At 37.7% G+C, this 22,388-nt stretch overlaps 3 protein-coding genes and 1 long non-coding RNA gene across 4 annotated transcripts in view; 1 reads left to right on the forward strand and 3 right to left on the reverse strand.

Moving 5' to 3' along the window:
• Positions 1 to 2,018, reverse strand: part of LOC104764846 (receptor-like protein 12) — a 3,725-nt gene extending 1,707 nt beyond the window's left edge. The window contains exon 1 of the mRNA XM_010488443.2: positions 2 to 2,018. Within this exon, the coding sequence (XP_010486745.2) occupies positions 2 to 1,954 (1,953 nt within the window). The 5' untranslated portion in view covers positions 1,955 to 2,018. The remainder of the gene's footprint in view (position 1) is intronic.
• Positions 1 to 21,598, reverse strand: part of LOC104764845 (receptor-like protein 12) — a 23,389-nt gene extending 1,791 nt beyond the window's left edge. Inside the window, exon 1 of the mRNA XM_019241500.1 lies at positions 19,698 to 21,598. Within this exon, the coding sequence (XP_019097045.1) occupies positions 19,702 to 20,778 (1,077 nt within the window). The 5' untranslated portion in view covers positions 20,779 to 21,598 and the 3' untranslated portion in view covers positions 19,698 to 19,701. The remainder of the gene's footprint in view (positions 1 to 19,697) is intronic.
• LOC109131042 lies at positions 17,836 to 18,981 on the forward strand. The gene is made up of 3 exons (XR_002036774.1): positions 17,836 to 17,938; positions 18,030 to 18,551; positions 18,642 to 18,981. It is a non-coding gene; the product is annotated as an uncharacterized LOC109131042 (long non-coding RNA).
• On the reverse strand, positions 20,810 to 22,384 carry LOC104764844 (receptor-like protein 12). Its single transcript, XM_010488441.2, has one exon. It carries the CDS (start codon positions 22,382 to 22,384, stop codon positions 20,810 to 20,812), a length of 1,575 nt encoding a protein of 524 aa, XP_010486743.1.

Below are 22,388 nucleotides of genomic sequence, written 5' to 3' on the forward strand. Positions count from 1 at the left end.
AAGACTGATCTTCGTCGGTCCCAAGTGATGACATAGCAGTCCACTTCGAAAAGTAATCTGATGGCAAAGTTCCATCGAAGTGATTATGTGATATGTCGATGATTCGCAACTGAGGGAACGAGGCTTGATGTATTGGTCCATAAAATGCATTGGAGCGAAGGACAAGAACTTGCAGCTTTTGTAGAGAACCCAACCAGAATGGAAACGTGTCGTTGATTCTGTTGCTTTCCACGTTCAAAACCTCAAGAGTAGAGAAACGGATGAAAGATCTTGGAAGCTTTCCCACAAGTTGGTTATGACCGACGTCAAACGACCTTAGTCTTTCAAATATATCCTTTGGAAGACCTCCACTTAGATTATTCTGCCGAAGGTTTAGATCTGAAAGAGTACTCTTGAGATTTCCCAAACAAGGAGGGATTGAACCGTTAAAGTTGTTTTCAGATAAATCGAGAATGTTTAGAGAATGCAACTCGCATATGAAAGAAGGAATATTTCCCGTGAAGATGTTGTTGGCGCCAAGCAAGTGAACCATAGATGGTTTCCGGACAGAGGATAGTCCTTGTTTCTTGTTTGATGTTTGGAAACCGATGAAAGTGTTGTTGGAAAGATTCACATACTCCAACTTTGGTAGAGTCCATAACCAGGCAGGAACTTGACCTTCGATTTTGTTGTTGGAGATGTCTAGAAACGTCATTTCATGTTGGGTTCTTAGGAGCTCTGCTGGAAACTCGGTGATACCGCAGCCTGATAAGTTCAAAGAATATATCTCCTGTGAAGGGGGATTTGAAACTGAACTCTTGTTTGTTGTTGAAACATGGTTGCCTGAGAGATCTAAGTTAGAAAGGCTTTTGGAATATGATAAGATATCATACAAGTCCATCGTAGTGGTGGTGTTCAAATAGGATAGGTAAAGCCTTTCGAGTGACTTGAGAGGAGAGAAGATACTAAAGTCAAGTGGGCGGCCTTGGGTGTCGAAATGAAAAAGGTCAAGATACAATAGGTTGACTAACTTGGAAATGGATCTTGGGATTGGCCCTTTGAAGTTGTTGCTTCCAAGGGAAAAATATTGTAGGTTACACGGTGAAGATGTATTCCCAAACTCAAGAGTGCCGTTGAGTTGGTTATGCCTCAAATTAATTTTAGTCAAAGAAGGAATGGTGAAGAGAGAAGAAGGGATAGTTCCACTGAAATCATTTTTACTTGCAAAAAAGTTGGTCAGCTTGTTGAGATTGCCAAAAGAAGATGGGATTTCACCAACGAGATTGTTTTCCCAAAGGCTGAGAATGGTGAGTTGAGAAAGGTTTCCAATTGAATATGGGATTTCACCAACGAGATTGTTACCCGAAAGGCTGAGAATGGTGAGTTGAGAAAGGTTTCCAATTGAATATGGGATTTCACCAACGAGATTGTTTCCCGAAAGTTGGAGAGTTATAAGATGAGAAAGATTTCCAATAGAAGATGGAATCTGACCCGAAAGTTGATTCGTAGAAAGGTTGAGGGTGGTGAGATGAGGAAAGTTTCCAATCAAAGACGGGACTTGACCATAAAAATCATTAAATGAAAGGTCAAGAGTGGTTAGAAAAGGAAGGTTTTGAAGACTGCTATTGGAATGAAACCGGCCATGGAGAAAGCTGCAGTGAAGGTCTAGCTCGATCACATCTCCGGACTTTGCATTGCACTTGATACCCTTCCAACTACAGCAGTCGCTGTTATTCCCCCATGACTCCGTCCTCGGATGAGATTTAAAGCTATCATGCATACAATTTTGCTGAAGCTGCCCAATCTTTAACTCGTTTTTGAAAGCGAGAAGTGCATCCCTTTGTTCGGGACTACACAAAAAATGCCTAGTAGTAGGAGGAGCCGCAAGCACGTCTTCAAAATGATAAATGAATATGAGGAAAATAAAACAAAGAGAAATAGGAATGATAATCGTTGAGTTCCCGAAACCTTTCATTTAAAATTAATGAAGAAAACTGGAAATTGTGATGGTAAATATAAAAAGGTTTCGTCCCCATATCTCTTTTATAAAACATATAATACTAATACATTCTACTCCACAAAGGTAATAAATCCAACACAGCTTGACTGACTCACATTATAAACTAGTCTTTCTACCAAATGTTCTTTCAGTTTTAAACGCAAAAGACTTAAAAAAGTCTTTACGTTTGAATTACGTTTGAATAGTCGATTTCCACAAATTTTGTCTTGCTTTTAATAACGTACAGGAAACTTCACAAAAAAAAAGAAAAAGTTTGTCCAACCAAAAAATTAAATCACCCAAAAGAAATCAATTCGAGGAGAGATGACTTTGTTATTGGTTGTGTAATGTGTAATATTTGTTTTCTGGAAAAGTTAGAATCATATGTAAGGTTTTGGTCTCTCCTTATTGGTTGATTTTCATTTAAAGTTTTCAAATTTTTTTTCTTTCTAATTGTTTAATTGACAATATTTAAGACTCAATTAACACAATACATTTAACACAAACATTAAAATAATATTATAACTGAAAAATAAATAAATTATGCATTAATCATATTCCACCACTTAATTTTATTCAAACATAATAAATTATAATTGTAACTTCATAATAAAATGTAACTTTCATCAATTCTTATCATATAAATAAGCATTCTCTCATTCTTTTATATTGACATTTTTTTATTTTCTCATTTTCACATTCTCTCATTCTGTTCCACAATACCTCAAATCAATATATAATCATATATATAAAAGTAAGGTTTCACTCTCTCCTTATTGGTTAATTTTTATTTGATGCTTTCTAATTTTTTTATTTTTTATTTTCTTTCTAATTTTTTAATTGCTTTAAACAATATTTAATATTCATTTAACACAATACATTTAACTCACACGTTAAAATAAAATTATAACTGAAAATAAATTTTTTTTTGCATTATTCATATTCCACCACTTAATTTTATTCAAACACAATAAATTAGTAACTCTCATAATTCTAAATGTAACTTCCATCAATTCTTATCATATAAATAAGCATTCTCTCATTCTCTCATATTGACATTCTTTTACTTTTTCAATTTCACATTCTCTCATTCTCTTCCACTTCTCTCATTCTCTTCCACAATACCTCAAATCATTTTTCGTTTTTTTTTTGTTTTCGATTTCTTATTTTTGTTGTATGGGTTACAAAAACCAAATGAAATATCATTGTAAAATTTTAATGCTAAATTTTAATTTTAGAGATTACATAATATATATTTTACATCGTTCTTATTTTTAAAGATTTATCTCCATTATCTAATTTGGATTATCATCTTATAAGTAATCATTCTCTCCTCCTCTTCCACCAATATCAAATGTTGTTATATCTCATATGTGTTGTAAGAGTTTAATTCTATATTTTAATTTAAAAAGTATTATATATATATTTAACATTGTTTTCAATTTTTAAAATTAAATTAATCTTTGGGATTTTTTATTGCATTTCATATGATTTTATAAGGTTTCACTCTCTCCTTAATAGTCCATTTAACATTTAATTTCTAAAAAATTATATTTCTTTTTAATTAAATAAAAATGTAATAATTTACATTAATATATACTTTAAATCCACAATTTACTACTAAATTATAACTGAAATTACATAAATTATGAATTGACTTTTTCCATTCATTTTCACTCAAACACACTATAAATTATAATTGTAACTTCCATCCTTGAAATCCTATAAATAACCATTCTCACATCATCATTCACCATATCACAAATTCTAAATATTTTCTTTGTGTTTGTTTATGTTCTTGCATGAATTCAAAACTCATGGTAAGAGTGTGATTATATATTTTTGCTGGATTTCNTTTTTTTTTTTTTTTTTTTTTTTTTTTTTTTTTTTTTTTTTTTTTTTTTTTTTTTAATGTATTTCTTTCTTCCTTCTTTCTCTCCTTATTATTTTCAATTTTCAGTTACATATGTATAATAAAAATTTGGTGGCTATAAAATACAATTATCGATGCAGATTCAGCAACATTAATTTCAATCAAAGCCCAATGAGGGAATCAAACTAAAGAAATCATTTTCATACATGTATATATATTTTATTTTTAAAAGTATGCAATCTTTTAACAAAATTAACTATTATAATAGAATTATAAAATCAAACTTTTTAACTCTCTCTTACCTCCAATTTTTTCTTGAGAATTTGTATACTCATCATTATATTTAGTTCTTGTGATCCAAAATATAATTATATAATGATCATTATAATGTTTCTTTAATTCAAAATTTTGTAATTTAATGATTTTCTATATAAAAAAAATTGATATTCCATTTCCAAAAATTTTACTACAAAGAGGAAATCATTAGAATTTAACCTAGCAATATAGCTTAAATTAAGGTGAATATAAAAGAGATTAAAAATTAAATTAATATTTGAGATTTTTAATTGCATTTCATATGATTCTATAGGAAATATATTTAATTGATTCTTCAAAAATAATTTTGTAATTTAATTATTAAATTTTTAGGTAAATTTTGAATATCATAGTAAATTTTTATTATTATCATTAATAATATTTTTTACATAACTGGTATATTTTTATAATTTGAATAAATAAAGTGTATTATTGACATTTAGGAAATTTGTTTGTTATACATGTAATTTTAAGGAGAATTTCAAAAGTACCATTTAAAAAAACTTTATTTTTCCCTCAGAAAGTTCTCATAATTTATAATTTTTACATAAACTAAAATAAATTAACATAACTAATAAAACAACCCGCGCATTACCTAGTCTTATTAAAACAAAACAAAAACAAAAAGAGAGACGCGAAGAAAAAGCTTCTGAGAAGATTTGATTTTTGGGAAAAATGCCATAAAAATCCCGAACTTTCAAATTTTGGACGAAAAAAGCATGAACTTTCGAGATGTCGTTTTAATCCCAAAGTTTAGTTTGACTTTTTGATAAAATAGTAAAGTTTTGTTGACCTGGTCATTTTAAGCACGTCGTTAAGTTTCCGTTAATAGAGTTAATTTTCGGTTAACAATCTCCGTTTAGTCAAAGACAAGATATATATAAGTTTGTTTTCTGACATTTGTTAAATGAATATCGTGGTCCATTGGTTAATGAGGTAGTTTGGTTTTTAAACTGCCACAGGTTCGATTCACACTAGACATAGGTTTTCTTAAAAAAGATAATACGCGGATTCAAACTCGAGACCTGGCAGCCATTAACATCAAAGCGTAACCAACTACGCTAGGTAGATTTATTAACAATTAAGGAAACACAGATTCTTATATCGTGTATTATATGTTGGATTCTGATGCGGTGGATGTCGAGATCTAACGGTCACAGTTTTAACATAAAAACACATATAATACCCGATATAAGAATCTGTGTTTCATTAGTGGTTAATAAGTCTTGTTAGCGTAGTTGGTTACGCTCTGATGTTGGGAAGAAAACCTGTGTCTAGAGGGAATCGAACCTGCAGCAGTTTGAAAACCAAACCCCTTCATTAACCAATGGACCACGACATTCTTTCAACAAATGTTAGAAAACAAACTTATATATATCTTGTCTTTGACTAAACGGAGATTGTTAACGGAAAATTAACTCCGTTGATGGAAACTTAACGACGTGCTTAAAATGGCCAGGTCAACAAAACTATACTATTTTACTATTTTATCAAAAAGTCAAACTAAACTTTGGGATTAAAACGACATCTCGAAAGTTCATGCTTTTTTCGTCCCAAATTTGAAAGGGGATTTTTTGACCGACACCTTCCAATGCCCATAATGCTCTGGATCCAGTTTCAGAATTTTCGGTATCGCAACAAAAGTTTGTGGTTTCTCCATACCTTTTGTCACAAGATCTCACCTGTTGAAAAGACAAACAGACTTTTATCAGGTGTCTGCTCTGATACCAATTGTAAAGGTATAGAGGAACAACACCACAATTTCCTGCTTAGAAAACGCCAAACAAATGTTCTTAATATTTATTCTTATCAAACTTCTTAACCGGTTTACAAGAATAAAATTAAGCACACCTCTCTTCTCTATCTAAACTCTCACCAGTATAGATCTACGAGAACAACACTCACCTTCTTAGCTTTCTTTTTGTTAGCCTTGAAGTTACAATCTCACGCAAAAGTTTTCTCAAGTGTTCAACCGACGAAAAAACCTATCTCACACCCCCTTGATCTTTTATATTCGACCATCCCTTAAACCTAAAAAAATCTCCAAATCTTCAAGTAAGGCAATATCTTGTTTGCCACAATCCACTTTCCTTATTCATCGCACATGATATTCTCCAAATATTCTCTCCCTTGATTCTGCTTTTTCTTCTCACAACATCTTGCCCAGACTTGCCAAGTCAGCATACGTAGCCACGTCAACAACCCGGCCTTCTGTGATCTGAAGCAGCTCCCTGTTTGACACAATGCTCTGCTCAGCACATTGACTTGTTCCGCTCAGCGAGTTGTTGCAGAATCTGCACTTACAATCTCCCCCTTTTTGACTGAGTTCGACACTCAAGCATCTCTTTGGTTCAACCTGAAACAACATCTCAACAAACACCAACAAGACACAGCGCAAACAACAACTAGACCAGACAATTAGATTAATTCATTAAGTCTCCCCCATAAACAGAGACTCTCCCCCACAAATACTGATCTCCCTATCATTAGGTTACACCAAGAAATAGACACTCTCCCCCAGCTTGAGTGATTAACTAAGTCAAAAACTGACATGGGTACTGAGTTATGAGAGCCATTTACCTGCTTGCAGAGCAAGGATCAACACAGAGATCTCGTCACATGGCTGGAAGAACCACCATCCTAATGCAGATCAGCACTTCCTGGTACTGCAGACACTCAATTAACAGTTCAGTGCAACACAACCCTTTCTAAGCAAGGAAACCGCAAACATGAAAGGTATGCAGCTCAACATCAAGATCCTGTGTATACCTCAAGGAGAGTTGTTGAGGGACCCAGAAAGAGATCAGACCATGATGTTTTAATTGTAAACACACGAAACATACCTGAAACCCTTCTCCTTGTGAGCTCCTGTCACTCGCTTGTATTGGTATACACCTCAGATATTACCACAACCTCTTGGATTGTCAAAGATCATCAGTCGACAATGATGGCTAGACTTTCACACTATCATGCCTTTAGTCCTTGCGATGCCTACCAAACATGCATAGGCAGCTGGAAATTCTTTGGAGAGATCTGGCAATACAATTCGTTCCCCCCCCCCCCCNCCCCCTTTTGTTTTTTTTTTGTTTTTTGTTTTTTGTTTTTTGTTTTTTGTTTTTTTTTTTTTCGCGTTGTAGCTTCACAGTGTTGGGGCTCAGAACAAATACCTTTTTCGTGCTTCAAAGGTCTTGACACCCAGTGATATCATAGAATTTAAATCACTAATGTCAGCTCAAGCCTCTGAATGTAATACAGGGCTTTGTCTCTCCTCAGCTCTTTGACCTCCTAATGACATGACAACATTTTACTGGGACATGGACCGACATGACAGGCAGCTATTTTCCATCCAGTCTTTAAGTACAAGACAACTGCTAACCTCCTATATATCCTAGGATTTCCATGGTCTGATCTGAGATGTGTCCCTAACAGTCATGACAGCACAACTCACCAAGAATTAGATTTCACAGATCCCAATGGACTTTTTCAGATTGGTGAATCTGGTAAAGTCCAAAGGTTTAGTAAACAAATCAGCCAGTTGGAATTCAGTACGAACATGGTCGATCTCAATCAGTTTCGCCTCAACTAATTCCCTAATGAAGTGATGTCTGATATCTATGTGTTTAGTTCGCGAATGTTGAACAGGATTTTTCGAGATATTTATAGCACTCTGATTATCACAATGAATTAAAATAGAATCAGAAACAATACCATAATCAGCGGCCATCTGCTTCATCCACATCAGTTGCGTGCAACAGCTACCCAAGGCTATGTACTCTGCTTCAGCTGTTGACAGAGACACACTGTTTTGCTTCTTGTTGTGCCATGATATGAGATTGTTGCCCATGAAGAAACAACCACCACTCGTACTTCTGCGGTCATCCACAGAACCCGCCCAATCGGCATCACAGTAGCCTGTTAAACTGGTGGTAGTGTCCTTGGTATAATAGATACCCAGTTCAATTGTGCCTTTGATGTACTTGATGATCTTCTTCACAGCCAGAAGATGAGACTTCTTAGGTCTAGCTTGATATCGAGCACACACGCCAACTGCTAAGCAGATGTCTGGACGACTTGCTGTCAAATACAGAAGACTGCCAATCATCCCTCGATACAACTTCTCGTCCACATCTTCTCCTGCTTCATCCTTCGAGAGCTTGTCATTCACCCCCATAGGTATCTTGGCCTCTTTACTTGTTGCAAGGCCAAATCTAGTTATCAAGCCCCTCGCATATGTGCTTTGAGACACAAATATACCATTAGCTGACTGTTGTACCTGCAAACCCAAGAAATAAGTTAGTTCACCACACATACTCATTTCAAACTCATCAGTCATATTTTGGACAAACTGATTAACGAGTTGCTGGCAGTTTGATCCAAAGACAATGTCATCGACATAGATCTGTACAAACATCAGGCCCTTGTCAAGGCTAAGAACAAACAGAGTCTTGTCCACATTCCCTCGAACATAGCCTTGTTCCATAAGGAACGTTGTCAACCTTTCATACCAGGCTCTAGGTGCTTGTTTAAGCCCACACAGAGCTTTCTTCAGCTTGTACACATGCTGCGGATACTGTGGATCTTCAAATCCTTTAGGTTGCTCAACATAGACCTCCTCTTGAAGGATCCCATTAAGAAAGGCACTCTTGACATCCATCTGATGCAATGTGAAATTTAATGCACATGCCATGCCAAACAAGAAGCGAATGGATTCCAATCTTGCTACTGGTGAAAAGGTTTCATCAAAGTCAACTCCTTCTACTTGTGAGTAACCCTGAGCAACAAGACGAGCTTTATTTCTCACAATGCATCCATTTTCATCGCTCTTGTTCTTGAAAATCCATTTGGTTCCTACCATATTAACATTCACCGGTCTGCATGTGAGTTCCCATACATTACTCCGAGCAAACTGTTCAAGCTCATCTTGCATGGCTGCTATCCAAAATTCATCAGTCAATGCTTCTTTATGATTCCTTGGCTCAACCGAGGAAACGAAACATGCAAACTGTACAACTTCAGAGTCCTGAGGCACTTGCTGAATTATTGATCGTTGTTTCTTACCAGCCAGATGAAGAAAATCAATTTGTTTCCCTCTGGTAACTCTTCCCCCCTGAATCTCACCAATAACGTCATTAGAGGAGTGATTCCGATGCACTTGAGAAACATCCGGAAGAGGACACACCTCAGAAGGAACACAGGAAGATGTTGTGACGGCTGGCTGTTCGAGAACACGAGAAGAAGCATCAGGAGCATCAGTTACCAAGTCGTCAGGAGAAGAAATTGGTATGAGCGAGACTCTCTGGAAAGAAATATCATCAAACACCACATTGACAGTCTCCTGAACAGAACGCAGGCGCTTGTTGTACACACAGAAAGCACTACTGTTGCCAGAATAACCCAGAAATAACCCATCATCGCTCTTGGAATCAAATTTGCCCAGCTGATCTTTGTCGTTCAAGATGTAACAAACACAGCCAAAGACTGATGGAGTGCGACCCTTCCACAATTCATAGGGTGTCTTGGAGGTCCCTGGTCGAACGTACACCCGATTGATAATGTAACATGCAGTATTGACAGCCTCATCCCAGAACTGTTGTGGAACCTGATTCCCATGAAGCATTGCTCTTGCCATCTCTTGCAGAGTTCCGTTCTTCCGTTCAACCACCCCATTTTGCTCAGGAGTCTTGGGTGCGGAAAACTGATGCATAATCCCCTGAGCCATGCAGAACTGACTAAACGGCTCATTCACAAATTCCCCACCACGATCACTGTGTATTGCCTTGATAGCCCACTTCTCGCCCTTGATTTGAAGAGCCAAGATGCGAAAGCACTCAAGTGTATCCGATTTTTCTCTAAGAAATCGCACCCATGTGTAACGAGAGAAGTCATCGACCAGAACAAAAATGAATCGTTTTCCTAACAGGCTATTGACACGAATTGGACCCATAAGATCCATGTGCACCAAATCCAAAATACGCTCAGTACGCACATCAGGAACTGCCCTATGTGACACCTTCACCTGTTTTCCTTTGTTGCATGGTCCACACACAAAGGATTGATCAGTTTGGAGTTTAGGTATTCCTCAAACAATGTCTTGGTGTGCGAGTTTTTGCATGGTGCGTATGTTCAGATGACCAAGCTTCTGGTGCCACAACTCAGTGTCGGTCCACGTGGACGCATGAAAGCAAAGATTTGTTGACTTCCACATATAGCAGTTATTACCTGATCTCTTGCCTTCGAGTTTCACAGACCCTTGTTGATCAACTGCTTTGCAATCATGTTTAGTGAAAGTGACATCCAGGCCTTCGTTACACAATTGACTGACACTAATGAGATTCGCCTTTAAACCATCAACCAAAAACACATCTCTCAGACTGGGTTGTGCACTCCCACCAGTAACTCCTTTTCCTTTGATTTCACCTTTTGCCCCATCACCGAAGGTAACCCGACCAGTAGATACATTCTCAAATTCCGACAGATTGGTATGAGCTCCAGTCATATGCCTGGAACAGCCGCTATCGAAGTACCACTTCTTTTGGTCCGACCCAAACTTACCTTCTGCTTGTGCTACATTACAGTACATTCCACTCCTCTTGACAAACAACGGCTTGTTGAGTGGTCTCATATCTCTAGGATAAGTTGCATGTTGAGTGGTCCTTGACATGCGGTTGTTGTACTCAAAGCATTGTGCTTTAAAGTGAGTTAGATTTCCACAATACCAACATCCATTCCTCCTACTTCGTGACACTTGATATGCCGGTCCAAATGCCGGACGTGCTGAGTAGTGATTTGCAGCCAAACCATATGGATCAAATGACTGAGGCACAGGCATAGCTCTGAAGGGTGCTTGATACGAAGCCTGAAATCTTCTTTGAGGATGAACTTTTCTTACTTGATGAGAGTCGGTTTTGATCGGGACTGTCGCTTGTGTCTTTGATTGGATGAGTGTAGCTTCTTTAATTTCTGTATCAAAACCCTTGACAAATTTTGTGGAAGTTGATGCATCATTACCTTGAAATCCAAGTCCCCACTTAGCATTACCCATCCTCCCACTACTCAAAATGGTGTCAAGATCCTTTGTTCCTTTGCTTAACATTCTGATGTTTTTGAGTTGCTCTTCCAGTTGCTTTTCTAATCCCTGTGACTTAGCTCTTTCCTCTTCAAGATTGGATGACAGCGAGTTGAACTTTGCCAGTAAATCTGTTTTTTTCTGCCAGCAGCAAACCATACTCCTGTGTTTTCTGGACCAGACTAGAGATTAGCAGGGTAACCTGTTCCTCAGGGGGTAAATCTGCCTCGTCATCTTCTGAATCTGACACAACAGCTGACTGATCTTTTTCACCCTGTTCCACTACTTCATCCTCTTCAATGACTCCCAGCAGAGCCACGTAGTTATTGAGAACTTCACCCTTTTGCTCGTTATCATCCGAGTCACTATCACTCCAGGCTACAAACAATTTGGATCTACTCTCCTTAGTAGGACATTCAGCCTTGGAGTGACCATATCCCTTGCAACCATAGCACTGCATTAACCCTCTACGCTTGTAGTTAGGACACTCTGCTTTGAAATGTCCGTATCCTTCACACTCCAGACATTGGCGCTCCTGTCTATCACCCCTCTTAGGGTCCCTCTCTGAATCACCTCTGACTGCAGATGATGATCCTCTAACAAGTAATCCAACTTTTTCTTCATCTACAGCCTCTTGTGTCTCAGCATTCTTCGGAGTTTCAACAGCCTTTAGAGCAAATGATCGTTTAACACGATGTTCCTTCTTCTTAAGTTGCATCTCAAACGACTGCATCATCCCAACCACTTGACTAAACTTCAACTCATCTGAGTTCAAGGAAACATCGATAGCGGATCTATGTGGTTGAAACTTGTCTGGAATGCTCCTAAGAAATTTCTTCACCAGCTTCTTGTCCTTGTAGCGTTTTCCCATGATAACCGCTTCTTGTGCGATAGCACTCAGACGACTGATGTAGTTTGCAATGGTCTCTCCTTCTTCCATGGACAGATTCTCGAAATCTGAGGCCAAATTGTCCAGTCGTGTCCTTTTTACATTGCTAGTTCCTTCAAAGGTAACTTGGAGGATATCCCAAGCTTCTTTCGCTGCTACACAGCCCTGGACACTGTTGAACTGATCCAGTGGCAGGAAGTTGAAGATCACTGACAAGGCCTGAGAGTTGTGTTTAGCCTCAACCTTTTCTTCAGCAGTCCACTGCTTCCGAGGTATCGCCATCGATTCACCCTTATCATTTTTGACCATTGGTTCGGTCCAGCCATCTTCAACTGCAAACCAGGCCTCCATGTCGATACCTTGAATAGCCTGTTTGACTGACACCTTCCAATGCCCATAATGCTCTGGATCCAGTTTCAGAATTTTCGGTATCGCAACAAAAGTTTGTAGTTTCTCCATACCTTTTGTCACAAGATCTCACCTGTTGAAAAGACAAACAGACTTTTATCAGGTATCTGCTCTGATACCAATTGTAAAGGTATAGAGGAACAACACCACAATTTCCTGCATGGAAAACGCCAAGCAAACGTTCTTAATATTTATTCTTATCAAACTTCTTAACCGGTTTACAAGAATAAAATTAAGCACACCTCTCTTCTCTATCTAAACTCTCACCAGTATAGATCTACGAGAACAACACTCACCTTCTTAGCTTTCTTTTTGTTAGCCTTGAAGTTACAATCTCACGCAAAGGTTTTCTCAAATGTTCAACCGACGAAAAAACCTATCTCACACCCCCTCGATCTTTTATATTCGACCATCCCTTAAACCTAAAAAAATCTCCAAATCTTCAAGTAAGACAATATCTTGTTTGTCACAATCCACTTTCCTTATTCATCGCACATGATATTCTCCAAATATTCTCTCCCTCGATTCTGCTTTTTCTTCTCACAACATCTTGCCCAGACTTGCCAAGTCAGCATACGTAGCCACGTCAACAACCCGGCCTTCTGTGATCTGAAGCAGCTTCCTGATTGACACAATGCTCTGCTCAGCACATTGACTTGTTCCGCTCAGCGAGTTGTTGCAGAATCTGCACTTACAAAAGAGTCTTTACATTTGAATAATCACATTTTTTCTTACTTTTATTCAACGTAACAGAAAACTTCAAAAGACAAGTTGTTTGTTCCAACCAATCGTTCCATTATAATCTCAGGAGCCTGTGGGAAAAATTGGAATGTACTTTGTGCTGGTTATGGAGAGAGTGACCCAACACCCAAATATGAAATGTTCGTCGAAGAGGCAAGCCTCCGATGTTCATGAACTAGCCGATGAGTTGCAGATTCCATGTACTATTGATCGGAATCTCAATGGGTTTATACACCTTTGTTCCTTGATCTAAATCTCAATTTTTAATATAGATCATTAAATCGTTTTCATAAAAAAAAGATAAATCTTTAATAGATACTAGATAAATGATACTCCGTTTGCAGACCAAGAAGAACCATTGAGATTTATGAAAACGATTATCTTTGACATCTGCAACTCATCGGCTACTTTTCAAAACATATTCCTTGATCGAGATCTTCTTTGTGTTTGAATTAAGTTTGATTCCAAAATTATATATGCAAATGTACGTGTTTTATGCATATATTATATATGTGCAATTTCGTTCTACTGTAAAATTTAATATAGTTGGACATAGTTTAACTCAGCAAGTTTGACGAGACAAAGATAACATAATTACAAACGAAAAGAAAGAAGCATACATAAATCCTATACAAGCTGATTACGATCTCTTGATTCACGATGGGATATGCTGACTTTTACCATTTAAAATTTGCCTTTACTCAGAAATAAAAGAAACATGTAAAGAACAAATATGAAACTAGCTAGTTGCAGGCACTACAAGAAAACATGGATTTGCCGACTACAAAAACAGTTACTAAACAGTCGCAAACTACTTAGTTACGACTGATTAGCGACTGACATATGTAGTCGTTAAACAGTGCATCGCTAAAATAATCAGTCGCCAAACAGTCGACACGGAGCTACTAATTGGCGACTGATAATTGTGGTCGTTCTTCTCTCGCCAAACAGTCTCTAAAGTTGCGACTGAATTTGCAACGCTTTAGCGACTGATCTGGTTACTCATTTGCAACTGATCTGGTTACTCATTTGTGACTGTTTTGGTTACTGTTTTGTGTATGTTTCGGTGACTATTTTACGACTGTTTAATTATCATGTTTTTTAAAAAAATCTGGTAAAAACGAATTATTTGATTTTGTAATACCAAAACTGATTATGAAAATTATAACTAAAACATAACAAACATGAAATTAAACAAACACATAAGTTTAATTTTACATCCAACATCGTAGTTGTAGAAAACATCCAAACATAACAAGAGTACAAGTCACAAATATTACAAAAGTTTTCATAATCATAAAGGAAGGAGGGATAGTGATGGAACCTAACTTTGAACATCAAAAAGGTTTGGGTCATTGGTTTGAGACTCAAGGAAGGCGATATAGTTTGGGTTAGTCTTGAGGAAGCTCACCAAGCGTGAGATCTCTGCTTGTTGCTCAGATACAACCCGTAAAGCCTCAGCTGCAACCCGTGAAGCCTCTGCATCACGCTCTGCTTGTAGAGCTGCTTGTTGCTCTATTTTGTGGTTAGCTTCTTCAAGCTGTTGTTTCAGGCTTGTGAAAGAAGAAGAGCTTCAAGGGAACTTCCGCTTCCCGTTGATGTAACTCCCTAGGCTTCCAACTCCAAAGTATGTTCCTCTATCATTTATGAAAGTAGACTGCATAAACAAAACAAAGAGAAAAAGTTAACATAATTACTTAACGATGAAAAACTTAATAGCTTATTAGAAAGAAGCAAATTACCTGAAGAAAGAGCTCATCATCCTCCTCGTGAGATAGCTCTGATCGACGTGAAGTACCATCAGAAGACTCATCATTATCCAGAGCAGCCAACTTAGCTTCCCGTTTTTTCTTATATGCCTCATGAACTGCTTGCGCTTTCTTATCCACAAAAGTACCATCTTTTTTTGTATGAGTCTTGAGAAAAACTTCAGGAATAGTTGGTGGTCTTCCCAATTCCACTTCCTGAAATGTTAGACAATTAAAAGGTTAGAAACCATCTGATGTCAAGTAATTAAACAGTGAAAAGGTTATGATGTAACTCATCATCTCTTGTTTGATTTGTAAGTAAGACTTCGGCCCTGATACATGCTTGTGAGGGCCAAGACCATTACGGTCAGACATTCGAGCTGCTGAAGTGGTTGCACTCTTTGCCATGGCTTCTTCTGTGTTCCAATAGTCACACATTTCTTTCCAAAGAGTTTTCTCAATCCAACTTGGTTTTGCTTGATCTCGCTGAGCTGCTGCCTTGGAAACCATGTCTTTCATACGGTTTTGACAATGGTATAGAACTTTTGTTGAACCACACCGGTTAGTGAGGGATCCCAGGTGTGTGTTTTCTACAAAAGAAGACTAGTGTTAGTGCTAAAAAAAACTAAAAAAAAAAAACTATAAATACAGAAATCAAATTGAAAGGAGTAGAAGTTTACTGTGAATTCCAAGAAGTAGTTTTCTCTTCTTGCAGTAGGAACACAACCTCAACTGTAATATGGACCATCAAACTTGTTTGTAAACAGTTTTTTAATCTTCCGGGTAAGTGATGACTTGTCTTTACCAAACCTTCAAACACAAACACACAAACAAATCAAAAGTAAAATTCTAATCGAAACCTTCAAACATAAACAAATCGAAAGTACAAATTCTAATCAATCTAAAAATTCTAAAAATTCTAATCAATCTAAAATAAACCTCCAAACACAAACAAACCTAAAAATTCTAATCAATCCAAGTAAAATTCTAATTAATCTAATCAACTAAAAATCCTAATCTTACCAAGTGGATCCAGGCTCTAATGAGGGAGAGAGGACAGTGGTATACAACTCACGGCCTGGTTGGACAAGCATGTCATGAAAAGAAGCGAGTACATCAGCTGGGAGATTTGATTGCCTTACACCGTCATCCTCAGAATCAGCTTCTTCCTCATGTGAGTTTTGCGCTTGAGAACTGTGATGCGATGCAGAAGCTGCTCGAGGTTGACCAGGTTGAGAAGAGGGTGGTCGATGATTTGAGACATGAGGAGACTATCGAGGTAGAGGAGACTGTCGAGGTAGATTCGAGCCTTGAGGAGACGGTCGATGATGATTTGTGACTGACGGTTGAGGAGACTGTCGATGATGATTCGTGACTGACGGTTGAGGAGACTCTCGAAGTTGACTCGAGAATTCTGGTGGATTCGTCGCGGAGGTGAGAGGTTGAGGAAAAGGACGCTGGATTGAAGATTCACTGGCAGGGGATGTTCCAGGAAAGCTCCTCGAGTTCTGGAACAGATTCGTCGGAGGTGGATAGTCTCGGTAAGAAGGTGTAGGTCTCGCTGGAGGCTGGAGGATTGGGACAGGAATTCCCTGAGAATCAGTGTCTGGATCTTCCTGGTTCACCGGCGTGAAGGCATATTGCCTGGGAAGAGTAGTGGGGCTTCGATTCGCCGTTTGTGAGATTCCAGAGGTTCGATTCGAGGGGTTTCTTCTTCCTCCTCCTCTTTTCTTTACTCCAGCCATCAAGGGTTTACGGTTTTGTCGAGTGAGAGAAATTTAGATCTAGGGTTTTTAGGCTTCGCCGTTTCATCTCGAAGAAGAAGAAACAATTGAGAAAAGAAATGTTGGATTAGGGTTTGTTCGGGGAAAAAAACGAATAAGAAATGAGTTTTCGTGTTTTGTTATGGCCCAAATTTTGTTAAGGCCCAAATTAATTAAAGTAGTCACTAAATAGTAGCTCTTTAGTCGCAATTTTTAGCGACTGTCAAACTGGTCTCCAAATTAGTCGCAAATTGGCGACTACACTGCGATATTATGCATCAGTCTCGAATTAGCGTCTACCAGGCAACTGTTTATTTTAATAGTCATTCAGTAGCAAAACAATCGCAATTCAGTCGCTAAATTTAGCGACTGTGTTTTTAGTTGCAACTTGCAGTCATCAATTTTATGTTTTCTTGTAGTAAGGTAATGACTATCTCTGGTTTTTCTTTTATTTATGAGAAATTGAAATTTCTGGTTTTTCTTTTATTTTTGAGAAATTGAAATTTCATTGTGTGGATATAGAGATGTGCATACGTGTGCATATCTCGGGGGTAAGCAGGTGGAATATTTACATGAATTTAACTGAAACGTGATAAACAACGTCGTCTCTTGTCTTGATAATGACGTTTTGTTTTTTTTCTGTTAATGATTTTTCTTTTTAGTTTATTTTGTTTTCTTTATTTTCGTTTTTTTAAACAATTTAAATGTATTGGTTTAAAATAATAGAGGTGAACAAAGGGGTTGAGCTTAGAGGGCTGAACCCAATAATCGTTCCATTTGATTCCCAAAAATATTTGTTTTTTTTGGAAAAAGTTGAAAACCTAATGAAAAGAAGAACGTAAGAAAGCTTCAGAAGAAATTTTTATTTACATTGATTATAAAAACGAACAACAAAGAAACGGAAATGGGATCCCCCACCTTCGTAGATATATTGATTGAGGTAAGTTTAGGTCATCCATTGTTCTCGGAACTATAGAAAAAAAAAAAAACAGTTTTTGCTTATGACACACTAATGGAACTACTGTGAATATGTTTTTCTATGCTAGATATTGTGGGAAGTCAAGGAATTGAAGCATACTCAGATGAAACAAGCTGAGAGGGTGATTACTTTTTTTTTTTTTTGAATGAAGAGGGTGATTACTTTGGAGATGGAGCTGGTAAAAATACTTTGCAAAATTCACAAACTATTACTTCTACTACACTTGCTTCAAGTACAAAAACTCTTATCTTTTGTTTGGGTTCTTGCAGCTTGAATCAAGAAGGGAGATACTTCGGCTAAAAGGGAGCAGTGGAAGTTTCTAAGCACTTGGTATCTCAAATTAAGTACAAACTTTTGGAGTTTGCAATGCTTCTCTAGCTACTTCTTTGTCTTTTGAAAATATGAATCTATGAGAAGATGATTATATTGTTTAAAGAGATGTTCCAGTGGAAGCTAAAAGTTTATAGTCCTCCACTTAGATTAGTTTCATCATCATGAACGTGCTTGAATTAGTGTATGTTCATGACTCTATTGCTATGGTTTTAAGTTTACAGTTTCTAAGATGGTTACGAAAACTATAGGTTAAAAAGGAAAAAATGGCGACAAAATTGGAAGCGCAAGGTGGTCGTGGAGGAGAAGAATGAGACGATGGTGGTGCTTACGTAAACGTCAAGAAAGTGTATGTTGGTCAAGGTGATTCTGGTGTGGTTTACGTCAAGTTTAATTACGAGAAAGACTGCAAAATCGTATCATGCGAACATGGGAAGATGACACTACTTGGAACAGAGGAGGTAGAAAACATTTTCTTTTTCTTTCTTGTTGTTATTAAAGAGAGTTTCTTGTCACTAAATGATCATATTTTTTTTGTTTCCGTTGCTTAGTTTGTACTTGATCCAGAAGATTACATCACATCAGTGAAATTTTACTACGAGAAGCTCTTTGGATCACCGGTAGAGATCGTCACGGCTCTAGTCTTTAAGACATTTAAAGGCAAAACTTCTCAGCCTTTTGGATTAGTCTCTGGACAAGAAGCATATATATTTGGGTTCTTGCAGCTTGAATCAAAAAGGGAGATACTTCGGCTAAAAGGGAGCAATGGAAGTTTTTAAGCACATGCATGGTAAGCTCAAATTAAGAATAAACTCTTGGAGTTTGTAATGCTTCTCTAACTACTTCTTGTCTTTTGAACATATGTTAAGAAGGAAAAAAGGAATATGGAAATGATTTGACTCCGAGTTTGAGAGATACTCTAAAGAAATACTCTTTCCTCCTTTGTTCTTAATCCTTGACTTGGTATGCTTCAGTTTCAGTAATGTGTTGCAGAAAAACCGGTATATGGTTGCGTTTTTTTTTTAAAAACACTCACTTCCATGTTTATGTAAAAAAGGTTTGATTTTAACTATCACATGAAACTTACACTGACATTATTTTACATTGACATTGAAATCACTCCAAAGATTGTATATGCTCTTCTGGTTCACTTATTCACAAGCAAAATGCGCTAAGAAAGTTATTATTAAATAGACACTTGAGAAAGAGAGATATTTGCAAGTTTTGGTCAAGCACCTTAAGTTTCCATCCTTGTTGTATAATGGAGAAGCAATGAGAGCTCTTAAACATTATCAAAACATAAATGAAGATAGTATGAGCTTCATCTCTTTCACGCTTCATTCTTGTTGTTATCTTGGATACCCTGAAAGCACCAAAGGATTGTGTCTGTAAGAAAGCAACCAGAAAAAGCTTCCATAGAGAGATCTTTACATTTTTAAAATTCATCAGTTTAATCATCAGAATAGAACTTCTAACTTCGTCTTGGTGTAAGATCAAATAGATATTTCACAAATTTCGATATCAATTACGTACCTATTTCTTAAAAAACTATCCATCTAATTATTTTAATGCTTGCTAACAAATTCGTTTGAAAGTCAGAACATTACCTCTCTAGTGAGTTGTGGAGCTTCTGCTTCTACGATTGTTTCGGCCAAAAGGGTTCCTGAACCACTCTTGTTTGTAGGAAACCAATATGTATCCAATCGTAAATCCAAAGGAAACACCAGGTACGAATCCTATTGCAGCTGCTATCCAACTAATCACCTCTTCTTCGTCTTCATTCTCTGATTCCAGCGTTTCATATAATTGTGTGGCTGGCGTGTGAGCATCTCTACAAATTTCGTTAAGAGAAGAGCCAAAAAGTCCCATATTGTCCTCGAAAGAAGAGCAACGCTGCGTCCGAAACTGAGTGCCCCCTGGAACTAGGCCTGTAAGCTTGTTATGAGAGAAGTTCATGTACGCAAGGAATGAGAGGTTCCCTAGCTCTTGTGGAATTTCTCCTGAAAGCTTGTTTTGGGAAACATCTAACGACTCGAGAACTGTCAGGTTCCCCATAGATGAAGGGATGCGGCCAGTGAATGCATTGTTTGCCAAGTTAAGCACACGAAGCTCTTTCAATAGACCGATGGACTTTGGAATCTTTCCTTCAAATTTGTTTCCAGAAAAATCGATTGCTGTTAAGATTTTTAAGATACGTACCAGTTCCATCTCTACACCTTTATTCATTAAAACCAATGAATCATAGTAATCGCCTGATCCATAATCTCTCATGTACTTATCGTAAAAACGATCTTCGTCGGTCCCAAGTGATGACATAGCAGTCCACTTCGAAAAGTACTTTGATGGCAAAGTTCCATCGAAGTGATTATGTGATATGTCGATGATTCGCAATTGAGAGAACGAGGCTTGATGAATTGGTCCATAAAATGCATTGGAGCGAAGGACAAGAACTTGTAGCTTTTGTAGAGAACCCAGCCAGAACGGAAACGTGTCGTTGATTCTGTTGCTTTCCACGTTCAAAACTTCAAGAGTAGATAAACGATTCAAAGATCTTGGAAGCTTTCCCACAAGTTGGTTATGACCGACATCGAACGACCTTAGACTTTCAAATATATGCTCTGGAAGACCTCCACTAAGATTATTCTGCCGAAGGTTTAGATCCGAAAGAGTACTCTTCAGATTTCCCATACAACGAGGGATTGAACCGTTAAAGTTGTTTTCAGATAAATCGAGTCTCTAGAGAACGCAACTCGCATATGAAAGAAGGAATCTTTCCGGTGAAGTTGTTGTTGGCGCCAAGCAAGTGAACCATAGATGGTTTCAGGACAGAGGATAGTCCTTGTTTCTTCTTTGCTCTTTGGAAACCGATGAAAGTGTTGTTGGAAAGATTCACGTAATTCAAATATGGTAGAGTCCATAACCAGCCAGGAACTTGACCTTGGATTTTGTTGTTGGAGATGTCTAGAAACCACATTTCATGTTGGGTTCTTAGGAGCTCTGCTGGAAACTCGGTGATACCGCAGCCTGATAAGCTCAAAGCATATATCTCCTGTGAAGGGGGATTTGAAACTGAACTCTTGTTTGTTGTTGAAACATGGTTGCCTGAGAGATCTAAGAAAGAGAGGCTTTTGGAATATGATAAGATATCATTCAAGTCAATCGTAGTGGTGGTGTTCAAATAGGGTAGGTCAAGACTATCGAGTGATTTGAGAGGCGAGAAGATACTAAAGTCAACTGGGCGGCCTTGGGTGTCGAAATGAGAAAGCTCAAGTGTCTGAAGGTTGACAAATTTGGAAATGGATCTCGGGATTGGCCCTTTGAAGTTGTTCTTGCCAATGCTTAACCTTTGTAGGTTAGATGATGAAGATATATTCCAAAACTCAAGAGTGCCGTTGAGTTGGTTATCACTCAAATGAATTCCAGCCAAAGAAGGAATGGTGAAGAGAGGAGAAGGGATAGTTCCAGTGAAAGCGTTGCGGCTTGCTACAAAACTTCTCAAGTTTAATAGTGAAGTGATATTAGGAGGAAGGGCGCCACTGAACTGATTTTTGTACATATATAAAACTGACAACCCTGTCAAATTCAATAGTACAATGGGAAAGTTTCCACTCAGCTTGTTGGAAGAAACATCTAAGCTGGCCAACTGGTTTAGATTGCCAAAAGAAGATGGAATTTCACCAACGAGATTGTTTTCCCAAAGGTCGAGATAGGTGAGATGAGAAAGCTTTCCAATTGAATATGGGATTTCACCAACGAGATTGTTTATAGAAAGGGAGAGATGGGTGAGTTGAGAAAGGTTTCCAATAGAAGACGGAATCCGACCACTGAAATTATTTCCCGAAAGGCGGAGATTAATAAGATTAGAAAGGTTTCCAATGAAATCTGGGATTTGGCCAGCAAGATCGTTACTTGAAAGGTCAAGAGTGGTTAGAAAAGGAAGGTTTTGAAGACTACTATTAGAATGAAACTGGCCATGGAGAACGATGCCGCTAAGGTCTAGCTCGACCACATCTCCGGATTTGGCATTGCACGTGATACCCTCCCAACTACAACAGTCGCTGTTATTCCTCCATGACTCCGTCTTCCGATTACCATTTGAACAAGCACGAGAAAGCCTCCCAATATGAAACTCGTTTTTGAAAGCGAGAAGTGCATCCCTTTGTTCGGGACGACACAAAAAATGCTGCCTAGTAGTAGGAGGAGCCGCAAGCACGTCTTCGAAATAATAAATGGAAAAGAAAATAAAACAAAGAGTAACAGGAATGATACTCGTCGAGTTACAGAAGGCTTTCATTTTA

Source organism: Camelina sativa, chromosome 19 (assembly GCF_000633955.1).
Source record: "Camelina sativa cultivar DH55 chromosome 19, Cs, whole genome shotgun sequence".
NCBI classification, from domain to species: Eukaryota; Viridiplantae; Streptophyta; class Magnoliopsida; order Brassicales; family Brassicaceae; genus Camelina; species Camelina sativa.